Source organism: Aplysia californica, unplaced genomic scaffold, assembly GCF_000002075.1.
Source record: "Aplysia californica isolate F4 #8 unplaced genomic scaffold, AplCal3.0 scaffold00679, whole genome shotgun sequence".
In the NCBI taxonomy this organism is placed as follows: domain Eukaryota; kingdom Metazoa; phylum Mollusca; class Gastropoda; order Aplysiida; family Aplysiidae; genus Aplysia; species Aplysia californica.
In genome coordinates, this window is record NW_004797949.1 from 278,578 (window position 1) to 295,189 (window position 16,612).

Consider the following 16,612-nt stretch of genomic DNA (forward strand, 5'->3'; position numbering starts at 1 on the left):
GGTCCGACTAACTGCGCGTTCACACAAAACTCTCAGATGAGCGACAGTCGTTCTACTTCTAGTACTCTAGGATAACAACGGCGGCCGACCGACCAATTGTACCAACAAAAATCTCTTATCCCTCAAAATGCGTTCAGACTAAAGCAACGATAACGGCCGTATGTTAGTATTAGTCTTGTCAGCGCAGTTACATGTAGTTGTGTAAGGGTTAGAAAGACTGTCGCTCGTCTGAGTCTTTGGTGTGAACGCGCATTTTTCAGACCTCGGACAAGGCTTGTTTTGAAAGTAACAGCGGAAGTACGAATATTATCGATTATTTGTATGTTCCAAATAAATTGTAATAGTTACCAGGCTATCATCGGAGAATTCTGAGTGCGGGCAAAGATTAACACAACTTGGGGCGAGTCAGCTACTAAATGCGGCATCCATATTTCGAGAAACAGTGCTCCGAGTTTCTACTGACAAAAAGTTCAACGGGTGCTTCCCGCGATAAAGGAGGAGAAGGCAGAGTAAGTTTTTAGAAAAATCCGGCACAACAGCGGACTGGAACAAAAAATCGGGACACACGCGATCGAAATCGGGAAAATCAGGATGCTTGAGATTTGGGGCAAAAAATCGGGAGATCCCGGCTAAATCGGGATGAGTGGCAGGTCTGCGGAAGCCGACTTACTGAATGATCAAAATAATATTGTGCTCATGGGGATGCAAAAATTAAATTTAAAGAGAAAAAAAAGGCTCTTCTCTTTTAAGGAAAGATATTCTGAGCACTGATCCAACTTCTGTGTTTTTAATAATACGACTTGTTTACGTACAGTAAAGGCATACCCAGACCAAACATTCGCGTCCGTGAGTGGTTGGCGGGTGCTCCGGCGTGGTTTGCTCCCTCTTTCTCTATCGAACATCTGTAGTCCTTTTCTCCCCCCTCCTCCTTTTTGTGTTTGTAACTCTTTTGTATCACCTTTAGTCTTCGTCACTTATACGAACTTATTTTGTTGCAAGTGCCTCAAAACTCTTACTTAAAGTCTGTCCGTCTTTCACTCTTTGGGTCGATAGATGAACGGTAACTGACAGGGGACCTTGGGTTCAAACCACCACCATGCTTCAGTTTGTTGGAGTAGCCTACCTATTTCACCCATGTGGACGTCAGCATGAAGGTACTTCGTTTTGTTGAGGAAAGAACAATTTCTGCCAAACACAGAGCGATGATGACTATACTATATAAAGTATAATTTAAAATTTGGTTGTTTTCTGTCCACTTTCTCTTTCTCCCTCCTCCAAACCCCTTTTCCTTTGATCTATTCCCACCCCACAAAGAAGAGAAAGAGTTAAAGGTTCATCATCTCTATCATAAAAATACAATTTCACCCCCCCCCCCCCCCCCCCCCCCCGGCCAGGTTCTTATTAAAATCCTGGAAAATGTCGAAATTAAAATCACCATCAATGAACAGCTCCACGCCTACTTCTTTCCATATGATATCTCGTTCATGTACCGCCGATGTTAGTTTTTTTTTTTTGGGGGGGGGGGGTTATGAAAAAATTGATGGGACTTTTTGAGCCGCTCGTTGTCTACCCCCACTATTTCACGAGAAGCGAGAAGATCTTTTTTTTTTTTTTAAAGAGAAAATGAGCTAAGGCGAAGTGATTGGCGACACATCGCACAACACTACCAGTCTTTGCCTTGAGCAAACAGAAGTGACACGACAGGTCCGGGTTTTGTTATATCTCGGGAGCTGACAAACTGAGGTCAAATAAGTCCCGAATATTCGCTGTTTTCGAATCCAATTTTGACCAGTAGTACGAATATGATGTCCGATTTAGTCAGTTTTAGTAAGGTTTTACGGCACTCGCAACTGCTTCGATGTCAGATTTAATCATTTCCTCAAACGCTGTTCAGTAAAGGGCAATGTACTCTTTTAAGTTTTAGTAAGTGTTTTACAGCACTTGCAACACAATAAGGTCGCGTAAGTGCCGAGGAATAGAGGTGTTACAAGAGAGTAGCAAACACAAAAAAGGAGGAGAGATAAGGCGATAGATGTTTGAAAGGAAAGAAGTAAACCACACCAGAGCACCCGCCAGCCACCCACGACAAGGTACTGTAAGAGAATTTTACAACTGCAAATGGAGACCTGCAGTCCAAAATCACATCCATACAGGTACCGTACAGCTGCACACCATTAATTCGTATCATTCTTGGCCAAGGTGCAGATGACCTGGTTCAAGACCCTAATGGTGCATTCTTCAATCTTGAACTTGAGTTGTCTAGGGAGTTTATAAAACTTTCTGCCCACTTGACTCAGCCGGATTCCCATCGGAGATAGAGTTATTTATGAAATTAACTAACACGCTTTAGGTGTTAAACCCACACAGTCACTAATATACGAGTACATGATGTAAAACTAAAGAAAAAAAAATGCAACATAAATGAATGAAAACCACTTTTAGAGTTGAAAAAAGCGACATAAGAATGATTTAATTTCAAATGGTACACTGGTCAGCAGGCAAAAATATGGCCATGCATGAGCAAGTACAACTCATAAATTATTCTACATGTACCAAGTCTTTGCTGGTATGGTGGTAGGTTACAACATTCACAGATCCCATAGCCTTCACAGTCTGGATAAATACGGAGATCTTCACTGCGAGTTTATTTTACTTCCAAGCATCTCACAGCCCTGAATGAAATAGCAAGCTGAATCCAAGTTTCCTTCCATCATTTTCACTGAACACAATCTCAAGTATCAATGAGAGAGTTTTCACAAGTAAAATCTGAAGACGTTCCCATTGCCAATGGTCTACAAGTGTACTGCTCTCTGCTAGAGATGCTACACCGAGAAATAATAACAGCATCTGAATATTAACTAACATATTCGAAAAATACCACCAAAATGAACAAAGGATGAACACAGTACCTACAACCACTTCTTCGGCATTTCAAACATACTGAGAAAAAAAAGAAGAGAAAAACTCATGGACCAGCAACCAACCAGTAGACGACATATCCTAACACGCACATGTATTCTGCTTTTGGATCACAAAAAAGTGTCTTTTTTTTTTTCCACGTTCCTGGAGTAGTCAAATGCTCATGTATCACAGCTAAATTCTCCATACTTAAGTCTTCACAATCGTGGTGTAGCCCTTTACAAACAGCAAAACAGTAAAAAATGCAGTAATAGTAATGAAGTTACAACCAGAGCTGTTAGCCAATGTCAGGGCTCACCCCTCAACTATGTGCTGGTACTTAAGTCGTCATCAAATCTGGGGCAGACTCTTGTGGACTCATGGACTCTCACGTCTCACAGACAATCCCAAAATTCTGACGACCAAGACTTACACCTACACTGCTGATAATGCGAATATTACATGTAATGGACACTACAGAAACATCAACTATTCAATACCCTAGTATTTGGTTCTTCTATATACATCAAAACAAATACAATGCATTTCATTTTTCATCTGAAGAAAGAACACAGAAATGCACACCATCAACTTCCGCACATTTGAAACAAATTTAAAATCTTCTTCATTCACTCTTCACTCAGCATGCCCACATCCCCAAAAACGCTTGCATGAGTCATTGTCATACATGAAGAAGCCATCAGTATCCGAATAGTAATGTTGGTCAGCAAAGAGTAGTTAAGTATAGAGCAAAAGAGTTTTTGCACACAAACAGAGCATGAGCAGCAGAGTGGGTAGAGTCTATTCCATTCTCAGTGACTGAGAGGGGGGAAAACAGTAGGAAAACACAAAGTATCAGCTGCACAACATGAATGACCTTAAGTCCATGAAGGATACAAGAAAACAAAATCCTTTCATATATTGATTATGTGCTCTAGTTTGGGTCTATCTTTTTTGTTTTTGTTTTTTTTCTCTTTTGCAATGATCATGCTTAAAAGCAGTACTTGTATCTTCTGGTGATAATACTACTATCCTCCAATACAAAACTATTTTATCACAATCTGGCACTGCAATTCATAAAACAAAAAGCAATATAGCATTGCGAAGGGCTAGAAAAGCAGAAAATTATTTTCACAATTAGAGCAAATAAGGGAGCAAGAGTCATTAATGCTATTCCACTTTACCAGTGATTCATTTTAATGAACATTAACTTCAAACAGTTTCGAGATTGAGCGGACAGTTCCTTGCACTATCAACACTAAAAAGGCAATAGGTCCCAGGCAGAACAAAATCATTCTATCAATGATTAAAAGAAATTGAACAAATTAACCAAATGCAAGCAGCGGCCCAACGAAGTGAAATCTACCAACAGAGACATTACAAACAAGCGCAAAGCATGTAAATATTAACTAAAAGGAGTCTAGAAACAACAACACCACTAGAAGACTATTTTTAAGTGCCAGGGAGCATATTTATACAAGATGAAATGCTTCCACCCTCCCCTCCAAAATGATTTGCTCATTCAAAACAAATCTGCACAAGTGACGCTCCCTTCCCCCCTTTTTTCCACCACCCTCCTTTCCAACACATAGCATACAACACAAAATTCTAGCTGCAAATAAAAAATAGCAGAAGTATTGCCTGGCAGATAATGTGAACGAGATGAAAGTTTGTTTGATTGTGCAACGGGGCACCCAGATCCTTAACATACAATGCCAGGATACAGTGCAAGAAAAAACACACATATAACTTTTGAAGTGAAATAACTGCAGAGGTACATTAAAGACATTGTGTTACATGAGAGAAATAGATACACAAAGGTACACAGACTCTCAAAAGGGCAAAAAGTATCATAGAGATCCTCTTTAAAAAAAACATGAAAAAGTGTAAAAAGAAAATGGAGAGAACTTGATGGCTCAAATCAAATGTTTTCTGCCTCAGGAGAAAGACTCCCAGCATACAACTTAAAGAATCGATGTAGCACTTGTAAAACGTTTAGGAATATACAATGAATAAAGGATCCTAAAAGACATCACGAAAACAAGGAAACATTTTGAAACAAACAGACATGTAAAAGAAATTCTCCTTAAATTATTGATAAGCTTAACGCAGAAAAAAAGACCAATCACACCTGAATGTGACACACACAACAGTCAAGTCACAAAAAGAAAAGAATATTCTGATACCCTTTAACCAGTCTTGATAAACCACACTACAACTGAAAGTGAGAACAAAAATACCATGGTCTGCACAACATGCTTTGTTTAACACTTTGCCGCCTCATCTCGCTGATTGGCGATGTTTACCACCCAGTTTCTTTGGATATTCCCCAAAATATGACGGCAAAGTGTTAAACACCCCTGTGCAATTCACATTCCTTCGTCCCACCAGCACACCTGCCCCTGAACTCCTGTCCAATAATTATTGTGACAGAAGTACAAAAATCGCCCAAATGGCCATCACTCCAAATTTAGAGTGACCATTATCTCGGAGTTTGCAGGATACAAAAAAGCAAATGTAAGTTTAGTAAGCTGAGACAGTTTACCTTTTATTTTGTATCATCCAAGCAGCCAAGTACTAATTCAATAACAGGCAGTTGGTACTTTCTCAATTTTTTCTATTTCTTAGGCATCACAGCTTAAACAAAAGTAGGTTCAGGGGCGAGAAATCAGGCAAAGGTAATAGTGATAAGGCTAGAATTCATTTTCTTTAGAATTGATGTCTCACGTTTATTAACTTTTCTTGCTCAGCTTTCGAGGGAACATTGCAAGCTAGTCAAAACAACAAATAGCTACAGCCAAATGCAATTAATAACTTCCTCACAAGCATAGACAAATTATTCTTATTCATTAATCAGGGCCCCAATTTTTTAGGAGCTGTATGATTTTCTAAGTGATAATTTTAAAAAGAGTCACACAGAGTCAATTTACTTCCAAATTCATGGATCAAGTTAAAATTAAAAGACGCAAAATGTACCCATACAAACAGACCAGCCAGCAGATCGACCCAAAACACCATCAGTAGCAGCAGCACTACATGTTCAATCGCAGTTCTTTACAATGAATAAAGGAGTGAGAGTATGCAAATAAAAAATCCTTTTGTGACAAGGAGAAAGTAAAAAAAAAAAAAAAAAGAAAGGATTACCAAACAGCTTACTGCCTCCAATAAATAAGTAAAAAAAAAGAAAAAGAAAAATTGCATTCATGCAAAGACAAATTCAATGACGAGCGGTTTAAAATAGCACATATTAAAAACGTATTTTCATGCAAACAGCACATCAAATAACTTTAATAGAGCTCAAGCCTGCATTCTTACATCAGCCACTGCATATCCTTTCACATTGCCTTTGTAAACATGTCAACATAAACAGGTGTACAAAACAACAAATAGACATGCAAGCAAGCTGATTTCCACACTGTCTTTTCTCCAAGATTTCATTTGTCGTTCCGTCGCATTTAAAAAACACGACAGAACAATGCCATCCTTCTCATTCAAACACAATCTTTTACTTTTCATGATCACCTCATCAAAGTAAGGGGGAAAAAAATAAAAAACACCGTTCACCATTCAATAAAACTGACATTCTGAGCCAACAGGTTGTGACACAAATAAACAGTTGTCTACTTCAAAGTTCGTCTCGTAGAATCGTATATCTGTTTCTTGAGGGGGCCAGCTTTCTAAATGTAGACTCTGGGGGTGATGTGATCTTTTGGGGTGCTTGAACCTTGGGCTCATCGCTTGTGTCACGTGGAATGTTTTTCTGGTGAGAAGGAAATCAACATGTCGTTCTTGCAATTCCAGAAACAGTGTCAACATTACTAATCAACAAAGGAATGGCTCCAAAACAAAAAGAATCCAAGTGTTGTAGGCTACTGTGCCTTTAGCAACATAAAGAACTCAAATGTAAGAATGTACTTCTGAGACAGATGGGAAAAAAAAGCTTTTTGGTGACCTAAGACACCCCAGAAATAGCAGGTCACAAGAGAGTGACAAACATACAAAAGAAGAAGAGGAAAATGACAATAGTAAGGATTAGGAAAGAAAAAGCAGCAGTTCCCTGTTGTAGATCAGGCACAGTTATGAGCGTGACATAAATCAGCCCATTTTCTACTGCACTTGAACGAGAAATGCCCCCCCTTTGGGAAAGGCCTAAAGACACTACAGTCAGTGGCACTGCCCCGGGGGGTATTCAAGTCTATATACTTTAATACTTTGCCTACAAATGGTTAGAAGGCGAATATAGTGCGCACAGTAATTAAGGCAAATTTTCATCTTTCACGTGTGAGATATCATCAGTTTAGGCCTATAGTTCACGTGTAAGGATATATTTTACTGAAAGAGCAAGGCTAAAACAACTCCGAGTATGGTATAAAATAAAATCCTCAAGGTTTTTTTTTCCATTTGAACACACTCTCGGAATCAAAAACCCTGCTATACCAACAACAAAAAATCCAGTGGCCCCGCAGATATCAGTTTAAGAGGACCCCCACTTTACCTATTAGACCACAAGAAACACCAATCATTTGAAAGAATTTGACATTTCAAATCTAACAGCTTGCCCAGGAAACTTACAGCATCAGGATCAACTTTTTCCTCAATCTGAGGTGGAGGGGGTGGTGTGGTGGCATCTGGCCCGTGGTGAAACTCTCTGTGCAGCTTGCCAGAGTGCAGGTCTTCCACAAACTGCTTTAAAATTCCAGGTGTTCTGTTCAGAATAACAAAAGCAATGTCAATTTGTTAAAATTTATATACACCGCCTTTTCCCTGAAAGGTTTTAAATGCAGTGCACTGCAGAATTATCATTCAATACAGCTGACAAATCAAAAAGATAGGTAATGTTCATTGGGAGACCGTTTAACAATACACGTACATACACACACACACTAATCTGCCCCCCCCCCCCCCACACACACACACATTAAAGACAAAAACATTTGCAAATACAAAGCATTAATAATAGTGTAATGCTTCTAAGCGAAAAAAAACCTTGCATAACATAAACCACCCAGTAATAAACACATGAACGTAGGGCAACAGCAAGAAAAAAACAAAAGCCCCTTTTAATATGTGTCACTACCCATTGGAATCAGGCGCTCGTCAATTTTTGGGCATGTGGATTTATTGGCATCATCTGAAAGCTTATTTATTTGCCTTGCTTCCAATGAAATAAATATCCATCTATCTTGAATAGAACTCAAGATATCTGCAATTGAAGGAAGTTAAGTTCGTCTCGCTTCAGTGGTGAAATTAGTGAGAAAATGGCCGTCAAAATTTGGTAACTCCAATAGCTAGAGTAATTGAAAACAGAAAAAGGACATATTTGTGCTTTTTAATCATTGTTTTTCAGTAAAAGTCAAAGGGAAATACGTTTTAATGAGGACATAAAAGAGATTGAACCAAAAATATAAATTCGATAAAAATTTCAAAACTGTATTTTGACCAGTGCCTGATTTTACCACGCTGCCTCACATATTTCTGACAGTGCAGCAAACACTGATACAATTGGCATATACTGGAAAGTTAAGAATTGAACATCTCAAAGAAAGACAATAAGTGTCACGACTTAGAGGATTGAGGCACTCGTCAATAAAAAATTTTTTGGGACATGTGGAGTTATTGGTAGCATCTTTAAGTTTGTCTACTAGTCTTGCTTTTAGTTTTAGTATAAAAAATATCCATCTATCTTCATTAGAAGTCGATATATGTATGGCTGAAGAAGGTGGGGGGTCGCCTGGAGCCAAAAGGTGAAATTAGAAATAAACGCCAAAGTATGGCGACTTCCAAAGATTGGGGGTTCTTGGAAACTACAAAGTTATATTTTATGCGCCTTTGATCAACATTTTTAGGATAAACCTACACAGAATAGGTTTTTAAATAGGCATAACAAGTGTTGAGCCAGAAAAAGAAAATTCGAAAAAAATTCAGAGGAAAAAATGGTGTTTTCTTTAAACTCATTATTTTAACTAGCGCCTGATTCCACCACGATGCCTCACATATAATATTAGAAGAGAGCATATCCGATACTATTTTCTCTCTTCTCCGAAAATGTTTATGCTCAGTAATGTTCCATTGGCTCTCTCTGTTGCACTAATATGGAACAAAGTAATCAAGTAACCAGTATAAACAGAGAAACGGTTAAGGAAGATGAAGATGCTTACGATAAATCTTTTTTCACATCATGGGGGAAAAGGTACATGTGACGGAAACTATCAATGGCCAAAATTGGCAGATCGTTTATCGTCTTGCCAAGATGATGCAGGGGATGGGCAAACTTCAGTCCATCTGCCACCAGGAAATTGATGTTGACTGAAAGGAAACAAGAGCAAAAAAAGGGATTAAAATTTGTTTTTATTCGTTCAAATGCCACGCTAAACACGTTTGATGTGTTTGAGCATAGGCAACACATATACACAACAGTGGCCATTTAACCAATGGAAAAATCAAGATTGACAAGCAAAAGCAGTAGAGAAAGAAGGAAAAGACAGAACGTACCAGTTTCCTGTCCCTCTCCAAACATCCACAAACTAATCACAAAACAGATCACTTCAAAGACAGATCATTTGGGAAAAAAAGCAAAAGCAAACACAAAAGAAGAAATGAGAAAGAAAGCAGAAATAATACACAAAAGTAATGTCGTACATGAATGCCTAATCTACTGATCATACCTTTTTCATGCATTATCTGCTTTGCCACCTCCTGGTTGAATAAGTCCACACTCTCTGCATCATCTGGGTGGTGGAACAGAATAAGGAACGGCAGTCCTTCCTCTGTTAACTCCTGTGAATAATAAACAAGTCCAGAGGATAATACGTGCTCTGAGTGATTCATGGCAGAGTTCACAAGGGGAAAACATGACAACATGGGGTCTAAAAAAAAATAAAAAATGCTGAAGTCTCATTAGTATGACATGCAACTAAATTATCACAGGAAAGGGAAAGATGCAGAAAACAAAAAGAACTCATTAAAATCAATTATGTCACTTCTTAGTCAAATAAATTCAGAAACTAAAGGAATTCAACTCATTACCATATTTAACACTTACAGTACAGTACCGAAGACTCATATAGTAAAAAAAACCCTCAAGTACCATCCAAGTTTAGAACGCTGAAGCTATGGTAGAATTTTTTTTTTATCAAAAAAAACTTTGCAGACCAAGAAACAAGCTTTAAAAATGGCATAAAGGTTCATCAACCATTCAGTTGTTATATCGAGCGACTTCCTTTGATATTTTACTTCAGTGAAGTGGTTCGTTCGTTGTGTAAATATGTTAAGTGTGCCTGGTCAAGTTGGCGACTAAAGATGCCAGTGGTAATGAGCGCACACTACGCCCTGGCACTTAGTCGCAGATGGTACTAAAAGCGATTTGTGCTCACACAGATTTTACATAAATTTTTTAGATTTAGAGGTGAGCAACCCTGTCTGTGTTGTGTATCCAACCATACCCACCTATGCTCCACCATGAGACCACATTTCCCCCAAATTGAATTCCATTTTGGCAAATAAGACTACAGTCACTACTCTGCATATTTTATTAAAACCTTTCGGTAGAGTTTAAAACCTAAAGGATAGAACTAATTTAAAAAATAAATACCATTAATTTGGTTAGAGAAAAAACCCAAAAAGCAAACCCCCCCCCCCCCCCCCCCCCGGAAAAAAAACCCTCCAAGGATTCACAGAAAAGACCTGTCATCATTCACTAGTATGAAGATAGTCCCTGTGACATTATCTTCCTTCTCCCTCCTGACAGATACGATCTACATTAAACCAAACAACATCATCTTCAAACACAAGAGCACAAGACAAGCGTCAAAGCCAACACTACCCTAAGGACATACCTCAGCATTCTCAAAGGTGATCTCCCTCACCAAAGGCATACAGTTTTCGGTTGTCCACTTGAAAAGCAAATCAAACTGAGCCACGGGAGCACCAGAGTACTCACTACGCTGGCTTTTATTCTGAAAAACAAAAATCCCAAGGTTATATCTAAATTAGTAGGTGAACAAATGTCTTATCTCAGAATTACAGCTTCCAGAAAAACAATGAGTTACTGATCGCAATTGAAAACCAGCAAAGGTCAAAACGTTGGGTCATTTTGTAGATCTTAAATTGATGCCATTTTCTTCAAGTGTAACATAACTGTTATAATTTCATACAATGACCAGTTTGATGTATCTATTTCAGTTCTGTTAAAATCTAAAACGTAACACATTTTGCCAGTACGCCTCACATTTGCTCCGTGGTACAAAACAAAAAGTACAAAATTTTATCAGTGCACGAGTCCTCTGTTGAGAACAAAGATCATGAACGTACTGAATAGGACTATTAACAATGAGAAAAAAAAAAAAACCTGTGCAGATCATCAGAAGGCAGAGAAACTACACATCTGGAACTACACTTCTACAGATTTACTTACAATGAATGTAACCTTGTCACCAAGAGTCCTCTCAGCTTGGGAAACAGGCCTGTGAACATAAAATCAGTGGAGAAACCGTTACAATAAACAGTTTTAGCAGATTAAAGACAGAAGGCATCATAACAGACCAAAAAAAAGGATTTGTTCATATCAAAGTTAAAAATAAAAGGCATGCAGATTCAGATTTCTGAAGAGAAATTAACAAGCGTATTTCTAGAATGCACAACAGTCCCTTGCGTGACTTAAAGAACAAAGGCATCTGAATAAAACTAAAAGCATCAAAGTTTCATTAACTTTAGGCACTGAAACGTCGGTACTTCAAAGCGCATCTGCGCATGATTTAAAAGTCAATCTAGAAACATTTTCTCAAGTAACAGTTACAACAATATTTGCCCCCCTCTTCCCTCCCATCTCCCTTGTAAACAGAGTCAATTAAATTGAAGGCCTCAACTCCAAATCCATTTGCTGTCGCGAAATTCATGGTGACACTGCATTTCTATGCCATGACACATCTCAAAATATTCCTTTATCTTTTCCACAATTCTAAGATAAATTATTATTTGGACAAAGAACAGGTATAAAAGACCCCCCCCTTCCCCCACTAAGATCTTTCAGCTGACATGAATCAGACTCCGATGTGTGGCAAGATCTTTCAGCTGACATGAATCAGACTCCGATGTGTGGCAAGATCTTTCAGCTGACATGAATCAGACTCCGATGTGTGGCAAGATCTTTCAGCTCACATGAATCAGACTCCGATGTGTGGCAAGATCTTTCAGCTGACATGAATCAGACTCCGATGTGTGGCAAGACCTTTCAGCTGACATGAATCTGACTCCGATGTGTGGCAAGATCTTTCAGCTGACATGAATCAGACTCCGATGTGTGGCAAGATCTTTCAGCTGACATGAATCAGACTCCGATGTGTGGCAAGACCTTTCAGCTGACATGAATCTGACTCCGATGTGTGGCAAGATCTTTCAGCTGACATGAATCAGACTCCGATGTGTGGCAAGATCTTTCAGCTGACATGAATCAGACTCCGATGTGTGGCAAACAAAACCTTTGCACTATTTGTTTTTATTTGGAAAAAGAAAAGAAATTATATCAAAATACACTCAATTGATAATAATAAATAATACAAGCCATGCATCAATATCCAAAGTTACACCTGCTATTCAGAGCAAACAAACTTTTACCCTTTCTCTGTCTAACAAAATCAACAGTTGTTTACAAACTTACCCAAATGCACCATGAAAAGCACAGTCATCCCGAAGCACACTGGCTACTTTTGTAAATGACCAATAGCTGTTTGAATCCTTGGACTCAAAGTATCCAACAACATGACGCTTCTTGGACTGAAATGACAAAACAACGATGGGTCTTTCTTCACTAACAAAGACAGTGCTACCAGTAGTAAGGGAAGAAACAACTGACACAAACCTTTCCAATAAAATATACAAAGCATTCAACAGGAGCTTTGAAAAAAAGTAGAGAAACTACTGCTCTAATCAGTCTTTCATATACATACTCAGTTTTAGTTTTAGTAGAGTCTTTTTTGTTGGGTTTTTTTATAGTAGAGGGTTTTACGGCGCTCGCAACTGCATACGGTCATATGAGGGCCAAGGGGGGGGGTCAACAGAGAAGTTTTTACAGGAAATCAGACTTACTCTGCTCACCTCTCTAGCTTCAACAGCACAAAGTCTGCTTCGACTACCAAGCCACCCCAGAAGTAGCGGGTCACAAGAGTGTAACTAACATACAAAAGAAGAAGAGGAAAAATGACGATAGTAAGGATTAGGAAAGAAAAAGCAGCAGTTCCCTGTTGTAGTTCAGGTACAGTTATGAACATGACATTGATGAAGCAGCCCATATGATATACAATTACAATTCTACTGTGCATAAGAACTCGAGATGATAATGTCCCCCCCCCCCCTTGAGAATGGCCTAAAGACACTTCAGCCAGTAGCATCGCCGCGGGGGGTAATACATACTCAAAACACATATCAACAATCAAACTGCAACAGAGGGTTAAAAACAAACTAGACAGATTTCTCTGAGGAGCCAATTTATATCTCGTATAAACAATCATAACACATATAAAGGATGTGCAGCAAGCTCTGAAAATACAACGTCATTATAAAGCATTGGTAGCTCAGACATGGTACCCAAATGGAAACAGCCTTGCCCATTCTGCATTGAAACAAAAAACAAGACTGTTCATAGAAATGAACAATGGGTTTTCTTTCCCGTCATAATAGTCAAATTATATTTCAACCACATTAACCACGTTTTTTTTTTCAAAATCCTATTCCCCAGGCAAAATAGACTATGTTCTTTCAACAGAGGGGAGATTAACTTCAATGATAACTTCTTTTGACCTTTATCTCATGCTAACATGCAATTTTTAACTTTTTTTTTTTTTTGGGGGGGGGGGGGGGGGGGGTTCACAACTCACATCCAGTTCATCGAGGCCATCCAGTGTTGTGAGTTCCTCAACTGGGTCCTTGGCCTGATCCTTGGCAAACTGCACCAAAGCCTCCACTGACCTTTGCCCTCTGTACTCCTTCTTCACCACATTGCCTGCCCGAAACAGCTTGATGGTCGGGTACTTGTTGATGCGGAACCGCCCAGCGATACCAGCTATGGACAAAACATGGACAGTACTGAGATTTAAACTCACATAGCAGTTAAAGTTTGGTGTTAGAAACAGTTAGGTCATGCAAGTGCCAATGATTAGAGGTATTAATATGGAGAGAGTAACATACAAAGAAAACAGGAGGAGAGATAAAGACAATCAATGTAAGGTAAGAAAGAAGGAGCAAACCACATCACAGCGCCAGCTAACCACCCACCTCATGTGGTAAAACTTTTTCTGGTTTTGGGGGGGGGGGGGTTGTTTTCACTATTCTCTAACATGAGAATTTTCATTCAGAACAGCACCTTGCTACAAGAACTATGTGTGCTGTCGATAACGTTCCGTCTAAAAGGCTATCTATCTAACGGACATAAAAATACTACATCATGCTTAAAAATCTCCTGGGGTAAAATTCTATTTACAAGGGAATATTCTTCTTATGAAAAATCTGTCTTAATATTTTTGTGATTTAAGCTTTATATAACAAAAACAACACACTGGCACTAAGATCGTCCCTAAACGCTCAAAAGACAGGAAAATAGCAAACAGTCCTTTGACCAATAGCAGTAGTGAGAAAACATAATGAAAACCTCAGACATTGAGGTCACACTTTGTAACAAACAGGGGGTTATATATTGTTTTAGTACGAGTTTTACAGCACTTGCAAAACAATTAGGTCATATAAGTGCCGAAGAATAAAGGTATTACAAGAGAGCAACAAACACAAAAAAAGAAGTTGGAGAAAATAATCATAATATAAGGACGATAGATATTAAACAGGAAAGAAGGAGCATACCACACCAGAGCACCACCAAACCACCCACACAGAGTGGCTTAAAAATCAATCTTCAGAAAGCAGGAGGTGAAGAAAAACAAAGCTTCTGAGATTCACTTACTTTCTTTATCACTGTCAACTTTGGCAAACACAACTCGACCTGGGCTCTGCAAATAACAATATTGGAGAGGAAAATTTGAAAAATTGCTTAACACAACACAACCTGCAAAAACACAATAAACTTCAGTTATAGAGAATAGGAAATAGAGATCTCACACAAAAAGTTGGTCAAAGGAGTACAGCAATACCAGTTTTTACATATCTTTTAGTTTTAGTAGAGGTTTTACGGCACTCGCAGCTCCATAAGGTCATATGAGCGCCAGAAGATTAGGTGTTACAAGAGAGTAACAAACATAAAAAAGAAGAAGGGGAGATAAGGATGATAGATGTTTCATAGGAAAGAAGAAGCAAACCACACAAGAGCACCCGCCAACCACCCACTTACATATCTTTACGAACACTATTGCAACAATGTTTTAGGAGTTTTACAGCACTTGCAACAAGAGGTCATATAAGTGCCGAAGATTAGAGGTGTTACTAGAGAGTAACCAACACAAAACAGGAAAAAGATAGACGTTTGATAGGAAAGAAGGAGCAAGAGAGCACCTGCCAACCACCAATGACAATAATGTGAATTCCATGAAGGCAGACAAAAACGAAAACACAAAAGGACAGCACTAGGAGCAAAGCATACTTTACATAAAGGCTGTTCCTGGATACGAAAAGCTAAAATTATGTTTATGAAATATATAACCCAGCTTGCACACATGCCATTGAAAATCAATGAAAAGTCAAGGATGACAAAAGAAACTTCGATATCAAAAGAAAGGAAATGTATTGCATTGCTTGGGAGGTTCAAGTGAATAATAGGTCATAAATGGTACATCTGTTACCATTCATACTTCCAGTGAGCCCAGATCATGAAGCAAAGAATCAATAAAACAATCTTCCCTACCAACAGCCTTGAGGATAATGTTGCCAATTCCAAGGTTTAAAAATAAAATTGGGATCCAGCCACAGAGCATCTTGGCCTTACAATACGCATGACGAATTTCAAAGACACAACCCCCCCCAGAGAAACTACACATCTGGAACTACACTTCTACAGATTTACTTACAATGAATGTAACCTTGTCACCAAGAGTCCTCTCAGCTTGGGAAACAGGCCTGTGAACATAAAATCAGTGGAGAAACCGTTACAATAAACAGTTTTAGCAGATTAAAGACAGAAGGCATCATAACAGACCAAAAAAAAGGATTTGTTCATATCAAAGTTAAAAATAAAAGGCATGCAGATTCAGATTTCTGAAGAGAAATTAACAAGCGTATTTCTAGAATGCACAACAGTCCCTTGCGTGACTTAAAGAACAAAGGCATCTGAATAAAACTAAAAGCATCAAAGTTTCATTAACTTTAGGCACTGAAACGTCGGTACTTCAAAGCGCATCTGCGCATGATTTAAAAGTCAATCTAGAAACATTTTCTCAAGTAACAGTTACAACAATATTTGCCCCCCTCTTCCCTCCCATCTCCCTTGTAAACAGAGTCAATTAAATTGAAGGCCTCAACTCCAAATCCATTTGCTGTCGCGAAATTCATGGTGACACTGCATTTCTATGCCATGACACATCTCAAAATATTCCTTTATCTTTTCCACAATTCTAAGATAAATTATTATTTGGACAAAGAACAGGTATAAAAGACCCCCCCCTTCCCCCACTAAGATCTTTCAGCTGACATGAATCAGACTCCGATGTGTGGCAAGATCTTTCAGCTGACATGAATCAGACTCCGATGTGTGGCAAGATCTTTCAGCTGACATGAATCG

At 38.7% G+C, this 16,612-nt stretch overlaps 1 protein-coding gene across 2 annotated transcripts in view; it reads right to left on the reverse strand.

Annotated features, from left to right (window-relative positions):
• Window positions 1–2,436: 2,436 nt before the first annotated feature.
• Window positions 2,437–16,612, reverse strand: part of LOC101852050 (endoplasmic reticulum resident protein 44) — a 25,285-nt gene continuing 11,109 nt past the window's right edge. For both annotated transcript variants that reach the window (XM_005108332.3, XM_035972402.1), the window contains 9 exons: window positions 14,846–14,891; window positions 13,770–13,954; window positions 12,554–12,669; window positions 11,312–11,360; window positions 10,734–10,853; window positions 9,564–9,675; window positions 9,057–9,204; window positions 7,471–7,603; window positions 2,437–6,658 (listed from right to left, as the gene is read on the reverse strand). In XM_005108332.3, coding sequence (XP_005108389.1) covers window positions 6,524–6,658; window positions 7,471–7,603; window positions 9,057–9,204; window positions 9,564–9,675; window positions 10,734–10,853; window positions 11,312–11,360; window positions 12,554–12,669; window positions 13,770–13,954; window positions 14,846–14,891 — 1,044 coding nt within the window. In that variant the 3' untranslated portion in view covers window positions 2,437–6,523. The remainder of the gene's footprint in view (window positions 6,659–7,470; window positions 7,604–9,056; window positions 9,205–9,563; window positions 9,676–10,733; window positions 10,854–11,311; window positions 11,361–12,553; window positions 12,670–13,769; window positions 13,955–14,845; window positions 14,892–16,612) is intronic.